General features: G+C 39.5%; 1 protein-coding gene across 1 annotated transcript; it reads left to right on the top strand.

Moving 5' to 3' along the window:
- Positions 1-3,907: 3,907 nt before the first annotated feature.
- Positions 3,908-17,606, top strand: LOC124283148 (glutamate receptor-like). The gene is made up of 9 exons (XM_046719176.1): positions 3,908-4,093; positions 4,704-4,847; positions 11,278-11,523; positions 12,764-12,978; positions 13,560-13,613; positions 14,345-14,476; positions 15,091-15,273; positions 16,470-16,577; positions 17,472-17,606. Exons 1-9 carry the CDS (start codon positions 3,970-3,972, stop codon positions 17,589-17,591), a joined length of 1,326 nt encoding a protein of 441 aa, XP_046575132.1. The 5' UTR covers positions 3,908-3,969; the 3' UTR covers positions 17,592-17,606.
- Positions 17,607-18,513: the final 907 nt, after the last annotated feature.

The raw sequence follows: 18,513 nt of genomic DNA, 5'->3' as shown, positions 1-18,513 counted from the left end.
CAATGATTTAATCAGTGAGTATTAATGATTCGAACTCAACTGTTCCTTGCACAAAATGGCTAACCTTAACCACCGGACTACTAGTAATCGCGGTATGGTCTTGTGTACTAATGTATCCTAAATCTTGGTAAAGTGAACATTTTGAAGAAAGAAGACAAAGGGATACACACACACGCACACGCACACACACACACACACACACACACGCACGTCATATCGACACCATTGAGACTGGAATTTTACTTCATGCCTCTATCAGCATTATGTGTTAAAGGTAGGCATCGAGCCATACTAAGAGGACAAACGACCTAAAGTAACACGTGACCTGAAAATGTTACCACGGAATGCGCTTTTTACTGACTCAACAAACTGTTCATGAAATATACTTTGGCAACCAAACAATTAATAACCATGGTACTGTTTGTGTATGTGACAGGATGAATTGTTTGTATATATTTAGTGTTTTTATTCTTTAGTTTTAACTGAATTAAATATTCAATTTAGTGTATTTTAAACATTATATACTTCACTCGTCAGCTTCTCTTAAGCCCTCTCTCAGCTTACTGCATGACTTTTCTGCCTCGGCCACAGTCACCTAGAGCACTGCCACACAATAGCCTGCCCAAGCGCACCACTTACTGTCCCTTTGTCATAAACCTTGTAAGCTTACTGTCCCCTGTTTTAAGGTTTGAAGTTTAATATCAGTTCAGAACGTTTCAACTGTCAACTGGTCACAAGGCATTTGTGGATTTTGAATCTCACACGTTTTGAATTATTTGGACATTTATAGGAGCTCTTGAGATCATTTCTGAAGATGTAGGTGTATTGCTCGTGAAGCTGTCGGTGTGTACTGATTATACCCAGGTCCACACACTTGGTTTTTTTTACATGGAACTATCAGAAATAAAGGGCCATAATGCGAACACCACCGTGTCTGTTCTAATGATGAAACAGTTCCGGTTTCATGTACAAGCCATATATAAACTATTCGATCATTGGCGACCTCTACTGAAGTTGGCCACCCTGTCAAAGAGATATACAGATGGACAGACATTGCATAGAGGGCATAAATGTGATTGCAACGAATTATACGTGGTGTAGTACATGTCAACGTCCAATGGTAGAAGTCGCAACATATATTGATGTTAAAGTCACATTTCAGCATCTTGCATGTCCGGGTTATACAGAAATACTTTTCAGCGGAGAGTTAACCTCCTTGCATACTCATTATCGTTTTTCAAATCATTTACAAAACTTTCCTGGTGTCCTTAACAAGTTGTATCTCGCTAACAGAAGATTCACTCATTCGAATCAGGACCACACAAACCAATGATGGATATCATGAGCCCCGATCTTCGTATGTGGAAACTCATTCGCCCAATCGTTTCTGACTGATTTGCGATATGACTTGGTTATTGACATTACAAATAGTTAGACTAAGAGCATAAGGAATTATGCTTTAATTATAATATATTCTATACATAGTTTAGGACGATGAATTCGTTAGAATTCTGATATCTCCACATAGTTCGATGAGTCTGCTTCACATGTATTCTGAATGGGGTTTGAAATCTGGGAATGATTGACCGTATCATGCTACAAACTCAAAGCATTCCCGTACTTTTCCGGAAATTACATTTGAATGATCACAAGCAGTTTAAATATCCCATTCTCATTCTTCTCACAATTCAATAACAGTTTTTGTCAAAAGACATGCTCTTGCATGCTATCAGTAATTTGCAGTCGTGTGATCATTATTCAGAGATATTCGTTCAGAGAAACCACCCTGGACCGGGGGATCTCCGCTGTATTTCTCCACACTTGAAATATGAACTGTACGTCAAAGATGGTAATGTCCTTATATAAGTATCACGGATGCGTGCCAATATCTGACACCATGTACCCCTGGTTCTCATGCTCAGACCACAATACAAGAGAAACAGTACGCCACGGCGCTCTTATACCTCCCCTGCTATTGAAGGAATATTCATCACTACAGACAAGGAAAATCAAGATGACATTTCCCAACTATCGGGAACACATTTTTCCAGACCAATCACCATTGGAGGGATTTATATGCAAAAATAATGTCTACCAGGAAGAGGGAATCTTGAACTAATGTTCCTAGCACATTCATCGTTGGACGCGTGTTAGGAATGCGATCGTTTGTAATCTCATTAAATCGATCTGTTTGACGTCTTCAGGCAGCGATAGCAAGCTGTCTGTCCTGAGATATTAAAACGGGGCTAATCTCCTTTGTCCCTCACAACATGTAAATTCACAGCTAAGTTTTAGTGGTTTAATTACTAAGAAATGTCGTTAAAGCCTTTGATTGCTCCTCTTGAAATTAGTATTTCTCGCCTGGAAACACGCTTGGGATGTTGTAATAGCAGAACGTCGATTGCCTTTCTTGTGTTACAAGTTTTTACCGTCCTCGAACGTTTAAGATTCATTTATGTAATGTCGTAATTTGGTTAGTTTATGATGGTTGTCGTTGAAAAGCGCCATTGTGATAAACCCTGACATTCTCCCGTGGCTATCTGAGGAACCTTTGCAGACTCGGGCATACTTAATTTGACACAGAGAAAATGAAAGATAAAGGTAGCCACGTAATGTTGTGGTTATAATGAAGGTCTGCATGATTTATGGCTTTTCAGTAATGGTTATTCCTTGCGGTATGATATGCAAGCTATTACTGGTTACATTTGTTTTACATATCCAATTTCATTCAGTTTAATGTTCCTCATAATATCAGATTTGTGTTCTTCAGCACATGAAACCTTGTGAGATCCGATAGTGCATGTATTCAGGAAACGTGTTGATCTTTAATAATGCTTCCCTGTTCACTTCAAATGACCATTCTTGTCAGAACGTCGTAAAATGAAGTTTCATTCTTAATATTTTCGGCATGAAATATTGCAAAGAGATACATGTATGAAGAATTCATAATATAATTCCAAAAGTCTTCTCCACAGGTCGATATTGTTGATAAATATATTGCCACGTTCTGCACAAGGTCAGTTATACTATAACATCAGTCTTCATTGATACAGCTATTGAGAACCTTTCATCGCGATATAAAAACTGGACATATAGGAGTAGAGGGCATGACAGAACAGAAATAGTGACTTTACTCTTCATTTCTTCATGGTATAAACCTAGTTCCGTGTTTTACGGCATCCCCCTAGTGCCACTGATATTCTGATATTGCAGCCGTGAGTGAGAGTGCTGATTTTACGCAACTTGTAGCAATAATATACCACGAGTTTCTCGGCGGGTGTGGAGGAGATTGGGAGCGGAGTGGGGGTGGAGATGGGGGTATCAGAGTGAGTGAGTGATTCTTGCTTCACTTCGCATCAACAATATAGCAGCTATTAGCACCTAGTCCTTCTCAGCCCAGTAATACAACGAAACGGTATAATTTGTACAGATAAAACAATTCGTGATCATACTTCACACTGTGTCAATCATAACAAAAATAAATGATGATGTTGGTGATGGCGATTGTTTATTTACATCCTCAATCATCCTGTCATGTAACTTCCTTGCAGCTAACATTAATGCGTGTAGGAAACACCAGCGTATAAAATATCAGAACACAATATGTCTAACTTAGGTAACTTTTAAATAAATTAAGTGAAGTACGGCATACAAAATGTTCGATAACAACGGGCCGTTAGACAGGTCTGACATGTGCACACAATGAAAATACAGAGAAACAAAACGACCAGAGTCTATTGCTGCTGCAGACAGTCATACCGTGGACATATCAGACAGTTTAGGAGGCGCGCATCCAGGGGATATGTGAGTCACGACGGATCACCCTCTCACTCGAAAATCAATACGCCAAGACACTTCTTTATACTTTCTTTTCACCGTACTGCGCAGGTCCGGAAGTCAACGAGCTTCCGCTGTAACCACCGTAATAATCACTGGCAACTTGAAAACATCGTTTTAGTGGCTACAATAATGATAATTCAGTCCAGTTACAGGGTTTTAATGGACGCGAGCGCACTAATGGTGCTGGTATCGGCTTTTGAAGTTGCCTTGAGCGCCAAGTCTGGATTATCAAACAAAGCTAAGCTGAGTATTGGTGAGATTATGATTCACAGATTTTATTAATTGATTAGGTAATGTCTGCAATGGATGCACAGTTGTTAACGATGCTGGTTTGTTTGGTTATAGGAGTATAGGATATTTCCTGTGTATTTCTATCAGCATATATGTTTCACAAGGCCGTTGAATGTTATTTAATGGTTTCACACAACCAGCATATTTCATCACGTTTGCACTACTATGGCAGTTATTGGAAGTAAAGTAATAATATTTTTATTTGTAACCTCAAACAATGTGTATATCAGAGCACTTTGGATAAAGGTGTCAGGAGGGCTTGTGCTTATCACGCCGAATGCCCTTGGTCGATTAGTGTTTGGCGTCCTGGCCCTATGTCCCTCGCCGTGAAATGTCTAAATATATCTCTACCAAACGCACTGGCCAATTCATTTAGAGCATGAGTATGTGTTAATGAATCTCTATCAACTAACGGTGGCACCCGCTTCAAGCACATGCTTAAACATGCAATTGTTCACTGAACCACAAGCATGGTACAAGTCAAAGTCGTGAAGGACATCCGCATCGTTTTTCTGTCACTGACCAAAAGAGCGTGTTGTTTTGATATTTATTATATTCCTTGTGTCATCCAGGCGTGCTGCTTGACGTCCGATCTGTCCATCTTCGGCAACTGCTGGAGGCAAAGATGGGCGAAACGAAGGAGGAAAGCAGTCTCGTGTTTCAACCACACATCTCCACTGTCGACATCACCGACAGCTTTGCCGTCAGCAACGCCAGTGAGTAGAGGAAGCTGCTGTCATGCTGGTGTATACTGGATCGATATTGATCAACATACTTAGCATGATATTGTCACATGTGATGGGAGTCCTGAAGAAAGGCTACTGATGGAAACCTGTTAAAGCTCGACTTTTGTGGAGTTGGTCAAAGAATGAATAACAAACAAAACCCCGAAAATAACCCTCCTAATAATTCCTCTCTGGAGCAATAAAAAACAAACTAAACTTTCCCCCCCAAAAAGGAAAAAGAGAACAAATGCTCACGAACATCCCTTCATCCCCACCCTCACCAAAATCATATAACACCCTACAAAACAACACCCTCCAAAACAACACCCTCCAAAACAACACACTCCAAAACAACACACTCAAAAACAACACACTCCAAAACAACACACTCAAAACAACACACTCAAAAACAACACTCTCAAAACAACACACTCAAGAACAACATTTGTTTTGCAAAGTGTAAAAGGGAAGTATGAAGGAACATTAACGCGCAATAGACAACTCTACAGTTCAAAATGTAACCTTCAAATTGTTTTTCTGAAAAAAACCCGTCAAAAAAACTCTTTTGGTTTAAAGCTAAATTATTCGAGATTCTTCTTTATTCAGTGAAGTTGAATCTCGAAAAAAGGTATCTAAATGAATATCTAAAACAAACCAGGGCGCCTGATGAAGGTGAATAGCTTGGCAGTAATTCATTCATTCATTTCATTTCTTTATCTATTTTGATTCGACTTTGGGAAGAAACGGCAAAATAATGCCGAACTGTATTGTGTACAAGATAATTGCTTTGATACATAACTTAGTTATATTCATAGATCAGGAATAATAACTTGAACAAAGTCATAGTCTGTAATCAGTCATGAATACAGGACCCATTAGAATTGGTCTTCAGTAACCCATGCTTGTCGTAAGAGACGACTAACGGGATCGGGTGGTCAGGCTCACTGACTTGGTTGACACACGTCATCGTATCCCAAATACGTAGATCGATGCCCTCGCTGTTGATCACAGGATTGTCTGGTCCAGACTCGATTATTTACAGACCACCGCCATATAGCTGGAATATTGCTGAGTGTGGCGTTAAACAACAAACCAACCAACCAAGAATAAAGTTTCCTCACAAACTTTGAAACAATAACCTAAGAAAATAACCCGCCTCTATTACCCCGTAAAACAGATTCCATTGGGCGTGAAAGGCAAACCTGGGGTGAACAATGTGTTAAAGGATCGCTGAAAATCGTTGGTGACACCAGGTGTTCGCGACAAGTGTACAAGCAATGTCTAAAACAGATCCAGTCAGAGGTGAACGGAGGTTTCGATTATCGTATTATCCCCATTCGGCTTTTGTAGCCATGAACAAATCCCATGTCAGCTATCTCCAACCCATTAACTCAATAAACCTTTCAAACTTTTCTCCGCGCTCAGGGGTTTCTGCAAAATGGCAATTGTCTGAAATTCGTATTAGGTCGGGCTTTCCTCTCACTTAAACTGACACGCCTGGGATAACAGGAATACTTTTCAAAGTGTCGTTAAACCCAATTCATTTTAAGACCGTGTATCTCTGAGCCCATGGACAATCTTTATCAACACTGTTCTATATTTGCACTCCGTTTGACAACTAGCTTGAAAATGGCGTCGAGACTTCCAGATAGCCACGATCCATATAGAATATCGTAAAAATGACGTCGGTTGTAATTTACGGGTTAGGGTGTCCGGCTGCACGGATATTCGGAATATCGAGTATTTTGTTTACTTAAGTAAACGTACTCAGTAGCATTGACTGCTCATATTCAGATTGCATCTTAAAGTTACTTCCTATCCAGCACCGATGTATCATAATGTATTATTTTCTAATTTACCGAAGTGTTTATTCGTGATTGTGTCATTTCAATGGCACCTTAACATGTATTTAGCACCTCAACAACATCACCGGAATGTCCCATTATCATTTATATAGTATATTTTAAATAGCAGAATTCAAATATGTCATTCTAAAGTTATCCTGTAAAAATGTCATTTTAAAGTCAATTTTTCATGTACGTTAATGATGTGTACGTATGTACAGAGACCTTATGCACATACATGTACTTAGACCTATTCCAGATCGATGGGATCCAGGGCTGGGTGTTTAACATAACCGGTCACCGAGTTTTCTCCCTTTAGCTTTTCGAAGCAACTTTAGAACATGGGTGATATTCCCTGGACCGGGTGATCAGTTGTAACACTGATCATGTGGAAATTATAAAGAAAACTTGACTGAACTGAATTATGTTTATTCGTTATAAATTTCAGATGTAGATAAATTTTGTTTCGTGTAATTTCACGAACAAGTCTTTTATGTACTTTCAAGGCAACTTGAAGAATGGATTTGTATGTAGTAGTCAACATTGTTTCCATTTGTTATATTTTCTGTTTTGATGCTTCGTGTGTTTAAGTTTTACAACAGAGAAACAAATACAGTTTATGTATATAAGTAGGCATACCATGGTAAGGTTCGACCCATGGTAACTGAACGGCATAGACAGGATGGAAATGACTTCAAAAGTCACTGGTCAGTATAGGCGTCAAAACATGTGTCGCAACACACAAGTACATGTACATTTATAGTCATAGTAGAAAGTGTTCAAACCAGGACATAGTAGTTGATTGTGGTTCCTTGGCACATGTTTATGCATTGGTCGGAATCGGTGGACGGTGGTCTTACAGAAGAGGTTTATCAAAGTTATGGAGAGGTTCGTGACCTTCATTGATAAGGGTTTTCTTGTATACACAGTTAGATAATGCTTACTGTATGCCATTATGCCATGTGGTCCATATCAGTACAAGGTATACTTATCTAGTGTTGTTTTATCGATAGCAGCTATTACTTATGGTTATGGAAATAGTCTTGTCCCGCAGGTAGTTGGTGAAACTAAAGGCCTCAGTCATTTAAACTTCACTTGAATGTTTACCAATGCCGTGCAGCAAGTTCGAATCCGACATGGAATCATGATAAAATCACGTGAACAGTGTTATGATGAGACTTTAGGTGCAAATTGGCTATTTCAGTATTAAGTTGAGATTACGAATATAGTGACACATTGAATATTATGAAGATGAATAGATGATGCCGTTAGGTCCAGTTTAACATACGATATATTTGGGAAAACATATTCACAGACAATAAATCATTTTAGTACTAGTTCTAGAATTTGTACTTCAATAAAAAGTGTTAATATAAATATGATCATACAAACTACAACCACCACAACATCCCCTACAACCACTCATCATTCACCCCCTTCTACCACCACTAGTTCTACAACTACAACTACCTGGGTTTGGGTGTGTTAAGGTGTAGTGCCGTAATATGTCCTGCGTGGATGTGGAAATATTCAGACGTGATGATTTTCCAATACCACAACTGATCAAAGTGAAGGAGTTCTGATGAAAGTCAAATGTATGTATTCATCAAATTAGTGTTTGCTAAGCGAAGGGACCTATCTTCGACTGAATAGACGTGTTGTATGTACAAGGGTGCCGGAATACACATAATCATTTCTTGATGTGTCAGCTGTCATATGTATATATCAACTGTAGTTTATTACAAACGCAGCCAGGGAAGCGAATCACACGTCTGTGGATTATAACACATCTTTCTGTATTCATGAGTGAATATAAAACCGTAAAGATGAAACCGATTATTATGGGGTTCAGACGGAACAAAAAAGGAATTTGCACGAATGCAAACAAAAAGTAATCTTTGTCAATTTCCATAGTAAAATCTCCTATATTGGGACATCATTTGGTATTTTGGCCCAGACGCTGTGTATTGACACAGTACAAACTGTAATAACATTTAATACAGTGCAATCTACTGGATCCACGAACCTAGGAAAATCCATTACCAGAAATCGGGATTGGATCTATTGGTGCCGATCACACACATGTGTACAAGCTTGATGCTTTCCAATCAACGAGAAAAGCTCCATTTCGCCATATTTTCGAAATGTAATGACAACGACAGAATGATCAGTTCAGGGCAGAAATGGAAGCGTGTGGATATCATATTGGCCTGATGTTAATAGCAGGAACTGCACAGAAATCTCTGTGCCATTGGCCGTTTCACCCCTGGGTCTTGGTCTTCCATTTGAGTAAAGCACATGAAGAGACCTTTGCTCCAGGGGCTTGAGATAGCTTCCACTTCGGTGTCCATGACACCCATGAAATTTATTGCTTGTACAAGTTGCGCAAAGTTCTATCCTACGTGCCAAACGGGCGTTAAGGAGAGCATTTTTTCAAGTGTGGATAATATTTTCAATGGCTATTTTTTGCCATATAATTTCATCCCGTTCCAGGTTTGATCTCGAGGGTCATCTCGTATATCAATTCGCGTGTTCAAATCCTGTTTGAAACTTCTCATTCGTAAGATTTTGTAACAGCTACATTTTATTATGCATGCATACGGAAATGTTACTATGTATTGTCTGAATGTGTTCAATGCCATAAGGAGAAATACTTTAGTGCCGTACAATTTGATACAACCTATTCATAAGCTTGAAAAGGAAAATCTGTAATGTACATTTATTCTCTGATTGTGAGTTTGATATGAAGTTGACTTTCTTTGTCCTGAACTGAATATTCACACCACTGGATATAGTATCTTAGACACATTCTGGTCCGTGGACTCAGGAAATATATGATTAACATAAGATGCTTAAAAAAAAGGAAAAACGTAAGTAGTAAGTAATGAGTCATAATAGCATTGTCCTTAAATGTAAGAGTGGAAGCTGGGTCGTATTCATCTTCCACTGTTTCGATTGGTCCGTTTAGACGTTACACCTTTTCCGTGAACGACAAATTGGTATGCCACATACGTTTAGAACTGTTCAAAGTAACAATAAATAAGAAAACCCCTTTTTCATGATGCTGACTATATCAGAAGCATGTGCTTATGGAAGTGTTCCTACCAGGTGTATGTGATAGAGTGAGCTTATCCTACTCCGCCAGTCACATTCGTCTCACACACGTGCAACTATGAGAATAGTATTCCTCTGTGAAAGGACTGTATCACACAGAACAAGTCAGGATACTAGGGAATTGTAACCGTAATCAAAACGTTTGATTAAGATTCGCATGAAACTCTTTATAATCTTGGTAGATAATTGTTCCCGAACGAGGTGAAACAAAGCTGTTGGATTATGGTTCTACGTGAAATAAACTAGCTACTGGAAAATTGAAATCTTACCCCCTTTCATACGTTCTTGTAGATACATGTAGGTTGGTTAGTAACTAAATCTGTAGTATAGCTTTAAGTATGAAGCAGATGAGGCGCTTTCACTGAAGACACATTCTCGTGCGATTATATCGACTGGAGGACGCCGCAAATCGAAACACAAAAAAACGAAGACTCCGAATTGAGTCGGTAAATTTGTTTCAGTATCCATTGAATCAACTTCCGAAAAAAGGACCAATAAAGTTAAGGTTGACGATCGACCGTGTGGCTCATTCCCCGCTATAGGTAGAGATCTGGCGGAATCTGAAGTTGTTTGAGACTCATCTACTGACCTAGTCGATATAACGGAGATACAGTTATGAATATTGTAACAACTGATGCATTGTGGAAACATGCCTCTTAAAAACCAATCACTTTCATCTTCCAGGATGTGTATAGCCATGTCATGTTCTTTTGCCATATGAATTTGCTGTGTCATTATAAGGTTTTGTAGCAGGAACCGAATTCCCTGCTTCCTCGAGAGACATATATTTTGGAGTAGGACACATTGGAGCCCGAGATCCACAAAACATGATTGGACTGGGCATGTGAGTTAGTTTGCCAGGCAAGAGACGTTCGCAATATTTGTGTAGAGGTTCATCGTACGGAATTTCAATCTACAGTCGTCATACATGAATTTCATGGAATATTATATATCATTTTCAGACAGTTTATATGTGACTTCACTCTATTATTTACTATTTGATATGCCATGCATGCTTCCAAATTAGACCTGGATTTGTTTCTGAGTCGGTATAGAGACATATTATCGTGCTGCATCAAAGCAAGAATCACCTAACAGAAGCATCACACAGTATTTTAAGCTTTGTAAGAAGGCCCAGAATCCCTAGGTCAAGGGAAAAACAAAATCTGGAATGCATCTGACAATTCCACTGTCAATGTATGTTTTGGTAACCGTATACTCCTTCGTACTCTGTGAGAAATACGTGGTTTTGGTTTTCGATTCCAAATGTATCGTAACCTGATGAGATATCGGATGGAGACAGTGGATGAAAATATTGATACCACTCTGATTTGGAGTAATTTGACCAGACCTATATGTCGTCGTATCCGGACAAAGGTTCTCAGTTTATCATTCACTGTATTCATCCTATTCATGATATTTTCATGGTGAATTCTCAGACTTAATTATATTATATATTTTAGTGTGTGATCTAATAACAAAGGACGTCGTCGCGATCATCGGTGTGACCAACGCCTCATCACTGTCCACCATCCAGTCTTACAGCAACACCTTCAACATGCCCTTCGTGAGCATCGGATCAACACAGAACTTCACGACGACCCCAGGTTTCCAGTTGTTCGTCCGCCCGTCCTTCATGGGGGCGGTGGTCGATCTGCTTCACTACTATGGATGCAAGAAGGCCGTGTACATCTACGACTCCGATGAAGGCAGGTTGAACAATTGTCATACTGAGATTCGTAGTGAAATTGAATTACCGGAGCTATTTTAGAGAACCAGATATGCGTAATTGTCGATAACGTCGTTACCGTCATATAGACAACTTTGTGTGGGCTTGTGGACCATGTGTGCAAACAATATTTGTGTGATTGTGTTGGAGATTATCATATCTAATACTTGATCCAGTTGTCGACTGTTACCTTCAGTCAGGGTTCAGTCAATAATTGGCAGGAAAGTTTACTAAATCTAAAGCATTGTTCAGAATAATCGCAACAGTGACGTATCGCGTTCACTTTTAGTTTTGACCAGTAGAGAACACTCTCAAATGTCGCGAAATAACCAATGTGCATATTTGAGGGCACGATCGTATTGAACGGCAACACTCGTTTATCAGTTGGCTGTTAACAGGACTAATTTTCAGTGATTCATTCTTACATTTTCATAACGCACAACAGATAAGGGCAAACAATTATTCCCTGACCTTGACATTCAATATTTACTATTTGAAATATATTTTACCTATATTAATATGATTCCAGACAGGAATGTTTGTAGTAACAAGAGGTGAAGAATTGATCTCCACCATTAATATGTTTATCATACATACAGCTGTATTCCAAGAACATCGACACTCAATGACGCTGAAAAGCGTATGACGGTAATGTTTGATTAAAACGGAGTTACGTAGCCTATTATGGGTGAAAAGGAATCTTCTGCTTCCTTGTATTCCAAGTATAAATTGAACATATTAATTCTGTCGGAGTTCCCTTGTACCCCAGGTGAACTTGAACATAGTGAAATATAACTGGGTGGACTATCTAAAAAAACCCTGCTATTTACAATGGGAAAAGGGAGACACATGGTGAGTGGAAACTGTGAATCAACATCTCTTTCAGCATCATTTATCAGCAGAGTGAAAAAAGATATGTAACTACTGAGTGTATTTATTAACAAATGTTGAGGCTACGGTCATTATTAACGCTATGTGCACAAAAGGCAAAATAGCTGTGATATATACTCATGCCAATAATGGTTGTCACCCCCTTCAATTGTTTTTATTGGAGAGGGTGTGTGGGGTTGGGGTGGGGAGAGGGTGACAACCATTATTGGCATGAGTATATATTTTGATTATTGAAAATCAGTGACGACATCAGGTGTTGACAGCCAACTCAAAAATGTCATGTGGATATTTAATGTTGGATAATGCATTGAACTGACTTCCTTTTGCAGGTTTGATGCGGATCCAGGATCTGTTCCAATCCTTGAACACGAGGGACTTACTGATAGATCTAGATGTGAGGAGGATAAACTCACTCCCGGTCTCCAAAGACGTCATGGGTATTCCAGTTGGAGTTGACCATATGAGCAAAGGAGACACCACCCAGAAGATATTTTACATCATGGACTTTGAACAACTCGATGTCCTGGGCGTCATCCGCTATTTGGTAAGATATTATTTTTATTCAACTAGCGATTACCGGTACCGTATGTGTTATTCGTAGCGAGAGCACTTGCGCGTTTCAGCACGTGCATGCCCTTGGCTTTTTATTACAATAAATGCTAACATAAGGCTGGTGTGTGTTTGGGGGGTGATTGTGGAAGCAGGTTTTACGTGTAGACAGGCGTGCCTTGAACTCACTCAACGCACTGGTAATCACCTAGCTACTTACCTACCCACCTACCTACTTCATTTTTTCATCCATTCATATGTTTTGTTTGTGGGTCGGTGTATGTAATTAAGAAGACATGTGTAATTACAAACCTTTCACCGAGGTATCCGATTAGCATATCAAAGCTCCAGATGACATTCATGATAAATATCTCCATGACTTCAAAGTACGTATGTTAGACATAGAGAATTGGGACTATTTGATTTGAAGGTTAATCTGTTTATTATGAAAGGGCCTACTGGGCTTGACAGTAGCCTCAACAATAAACGTTGCTTTGATGACGTGTGTGAGATGCTATTTATGCATGTTACGGGTTATGCACGACTTCTATCCACTGTATAATGTTATTCTTGCAGAGGAAAGAACACATCATGTCTGGGATTGATCTGAATATTATAGCCGTTGCCTTGGTAAGGAAATGTCACATAAGTTATCTATCGGTAGTAGCAGTGTTTTAGTGAGTGAGTTTTAGTTTTACGCCGCGTTTAGCAATATTACAGCAATATCACGGCAGGTGACACCAGAAATGGGTTCACGCATTGTACCCATGTGGGGATTCGAAATCGGGTCTTTGACGTGATGAGCGAACGCTTTAACCACTGGGCTACCCCATCGCCTCTTTTGACGTGAAACTGAACCCCATGAGAATACCAGTACTATGTTTAATTCGTTAATGACGTTATCAATTTTTATATAACTATACTGTGAACATGTCATGCCATACTTTGACCTCCATGGGCGATTCTGTGGAATGTGTTTACGAAATATGTACAATGTGTGTATGTTGGTAGGAATTTCCCCATCATATTGTTGGACGTGTTGTAAAGGCAGTGTAAACACTTTAACTTTTATCCCCACTAACTTTCATCCTGATAGTACCCGTGAAGATCCGGGTTTGAATTGATCTTCAGAAAATATCCATGCTTGTAAGAGGCTAGTAACAGGATCGTGTGTTCAGACTCGCTGACTTGGTTGACACATGTCATCGTATCACAAATGCGTAGATCGATGCTCATGCTGTTGATCATTGTCTGGTCCAGACAATCCAGGCCGCCGCCATATAGCTGGAATATTGCTGGGTGCGGCGTAAAGCTAAACTCACTCACTGACTTTGATCCCATTAGGGTGTGGTCTGTTGTAGGATTTGGTACCAGTGTCGTCCTCCAACACAGACCTGTCATGTACCAACATATCGGGCTTCCAGCTGGTGTCGGACGGGTCAGGACGTCACGTGATAGGTCCTCATGATTCAGTAGTGATAGATCCCATGAAGGTGAGAATCTGCTGAACTACATTTTCTGACGATGACAATTGTTCTTAACAAAACCTGCAGTAATATGGTGTGAACGGTTGTTCTGAATGCTCATGGACTTAGGGGTCGACCGTGTATTTTCATATCACAGTGACGTGCTAACAGTGCCCTTAAGGTGTTCATAATATCAACCGCGGGTTTGTGTCTGTCCGACGCAGTTATTTGCGTATAGCCTCTATTTACCTGGAATGTTGATGAGTGTGGCGTTAAGCAACAGAAGAGAACCCAAAAGTAAACAGACAAGTACACTATTCATACTAGTAAAATGGAGATCATACACAAATTATCTCAATAATCTGAAGCCAGTGGCCATGCATTCATTAAAGTCCATGTTCTTAACAACTTTGCAATTAATTGCCTCCCATTTATAGTCATACTGAAACACTGGATTTGGGGTTTCGTCCTCAATATCCATATGGGCTTCTCAGACCAACTTCGCAGTTTCATGTGAGTGTTAAAATCTTAAACGGGATCACTTTAATGAAATACTGTTAAAAGAAGAGGTAAAACCAGCTCATATGTTTCAGGTATAGTTTGCGTTAAATCACATTTGTGATTATTCCTTGATCTTCTAGAGCACGGAAGCATTGTTGGTTGATGCTGTGGACGTTGTGAGGACGGCTGTAGAGGAGGTGGAGAGAGTCAATCCCGGCTGGTTGATGGAGAGAAGCAAACAATTAGACAGTCAAGTGAAGTGCACAAACTTTGTCGTGGACAAAACCACCCATGGGCAGACTCTTATGGAGCATCTGAGACAGGTTTGTATAGTTAGGATATGTTTCAAAACGAATGGCATGCCACAAGTAACTGATACAGAAACAAATAGTTATTAAAGAAAGTGATGGTTATCAAATAAATAAATAAATAAATAAATAAATAAATAAATAAATAAATAAATAAATAAATAAATAAATAAATAAATAAATAAATAAATAAATAAATAAATAAATAAATAAATAAAAATATAAATAAAATGAAACACTTTACTGTCATATAAGATACTACTGCATAATGACTACCACGAGAGGGAGGTACTTGAGTTAAACTTTTTTTTGAAATAGATTGTACTGGCTTTAGTGTTTTTACTTTTTTCCTCCTAGATGTATGAAGTATGATTTGAGAGTAAACCTTAATAAAAGGTTGGAACAGTTGACAATTTGAGAGAGGGGGCAACATCATTTGCTTTCGATTATGGAAGATTGCCTTCAATTGCCTGACCGTTTGGACCAATCTTGAATATTTCAAGCCAATAACTCCCGCTGGCTTCCATTAGATCAAATTTTCACACGAAGATATTCCACGTTCGATCTCCAGGAAAATTTTATTTCAGGATCAGAAAATGATTAACAGATTTGTACTTGATTTGTACTGACGTCAGAGTGTATTTTGAATGTTGATCTTTGGAAGATTGCGGCCTTCATGTAGAGTTTACTGCATCAGGCTTAGTAGGGTTTGTGTGGTGTAGTTATAGCCCAGCCACAGGACAGATAGATACATCAGATCTCTACACAACTCATAACACTGAACTACTCATCAATCTGCTCTACAGACTGCCTCATAAACCTTATTACTTTGATAAAAGTCAGTTCATGACAAGATATAAACGCAAAACATAAAAGTACTGCGAGCATCTAGTAAAGACAGAAATATTCTACTGACCCAAATAAAAATGTTTGATCGAAAAAGTCCCTTTACATTCCAGTGGCAATGGAAGGTAAATTTGCGCCTCATGATACGTGAAGTCTATTTCATTCACTATTTAAACAGCCATAATTCATAATCTAACGTTTTCCGACTCTCGCACGGGTTACACACTTTTGTCTTTGTCTCTACGTTTATCAGTTGGATTATTAATGAAGATTTATATAAGTCTTTGAACAGGTAACAGAAGAACACTTACGTCCCCAAGATATAAGCCCAATGTAATCTGTTCCATGTTTGAACGTACTTACAGGTTCAGTTTGATGGTCAGACTGGAAGAGTGACATTTGACGAAAACGGAAAAAGGAACAACTTTGCCTTGGAAATATTTGAATCTACTAGCGGTGAAGCAAACAAAAGGGTAATAAAATCAAATCCTTTCTCGCAACCTCTGCTCTTTCTACTGGAAGGGTATACAGGAAACCGGGTTGGTGGACAAAACGTCTGCAGATTCGGTCGTATTTTCTTTGTTTCTGTTAAGCTTGCCTGATGTTTAGATTGATGGGGACAACAAATGGTGGTCGGCTCGGAGTCAGTATGGTGTCTCTCGAGAGGGACATATAAACTGTTCTCGTCACGATATGGCTGAAATACTGCCGATGTGACGATAAATATTAACTCACTCACTCACTCGAGAGGGACAGCAATGGTAAACAACGGCTTGGTATGTAACTGGGCAAGCGCTATATGGCACCCCGCTCTTTTGGCAACACAGACCGATAGATGTTTGATTCTGGATGCTGGATACAGTGTCTTAGCAGTGTGCGAAATAGTTTCCAAATTTTGCTAGCCAGTCGGGCTAGTTATGCTTGAAAGTTACTAGCCTACAAAATAATTCACTACCCCAAAATTTGAATGTAGACACGGGTTTCATCATTAAGCTGCTGACATGATGAACATTTTTATCAGGCCATAATCTCGTATGATTTAAAAGTGTATTATAACTTTACAAGTCGGAGAGAGTGATAGATTTACAAAATGACCCAATGAAAATTCAGTAGCCTGTCGGGCCAGTGACTTGAGATTTACTGGCCCGACTGGATTTTACTAGCCACGGGCCATTGTGTCTTAGGTCTATTCCTGTGCTTTCATCGTTAGAGGCATGCAGTCGAAGACCCGATTTCGAATCCCAACATGGGTACAATGTGTGAAGCTCATTTCTGGTGTCCCCCGCCGTGATATTACTGGAATATTGCTAAAAGCGGCGTAAAACCAAACTCACTCACTCACTAATGTTACATGTTGACGTTTTCAGATCGGCAAATGGCACCCAGAACGAGGCTTACGAATGACCTCGAGCTGGAACATAGAGAAGACGGTCATTTTACTTATCAATAACACTCGTCCGGTACATTTTGTACAAAAATCGGAATAAAGGTTCAAACGTCAATTATCATGTTGTTTCATAATTCAAAGGAAACATCAGTTGGCTTCAAAAACGGTTCCCCACGAATTATCTAGGGACTGTTTTCATGATCGTTGTTCTGAGTCGCTGAGCTGTAATGGTAATTTGATAATGTCTCTCTCTCAATCAAAAACAATTTATTCGAAACAACTGGGAATAATGACAGAAAATGAATTTGATTGAAGTGAAGGCTAAAAGAATACTTGGTGCGCATGTTGTTGTGTAAGGCATCTCTGTAATCGCAATAGAAGATGAAGACTGGTGTCAGTTCGTGTTTCACTAGCGGCCCATTCGTATAATGCAGTTCGTATCGGGCGTGCCAGACACCTTTGATTGTGGTTCGATTCCAGGGTCGCTGTGAACCATACTTGAGCTGGTTCCACTTAAGCTGGTGAGTTTCACAGAAGATCCAAGACCCGTGCCACTTCGGGATTTCTTCCATGACAGTTGGTTGGTTTGTAGTTTAACGCCTCATTCAGCAATATTCCAGCTGTGTGGCGGCGATCTGTAAATAATCAAAGCTGTACCAGGCAATCCAGTGGTCAACAGCATGAGCATCGATCTACGCAACTGCGATTCGGTGTCCACGAAACGTCAGTTGAGCTTGGTGAAAAGTCAACCAGCGAACCTGACCACCCGATCCCGTTAGTCGCCTCTTACGACAAGCATGGGTTACTGAAGATCAATTCTAACCCGGATCTTCACGGGTTTCTTCAAGACTGGCCGTGTCATTACCGGAATACTATTCATTGCGGCGTGAGATCCAGCTCCTCCAAACGAGAAGTGAAATCTTAATATTCTTCAATAACTATGTATCTGTTTGTTTCAAGGGTTACAAAGTGTGAAACATCTTTGGGATTTGATCCTGCAGAGCTGACTTCATCTTTACTGA

Source organism: Haliotis rubra, unplaced genomic scaffold, assembly GCF_003918875.1.
Source record: "Haliotis rubra isolate DU_JTF1 unplaced genomic scaffold, ASM391887v1 Scf31, whole genome shotgun sequence".
Lineage (NCBI taxonomy): Eukaryota > Metazoa > Mollusca > Gastropoda > Lepetellida > Haliotidae > Haliotis > Haliotis rubra.
Note: the sequence above shows the minus strand (reverse complement) of the source record. Positions and strands in the feature narration are given on the sequence as shown.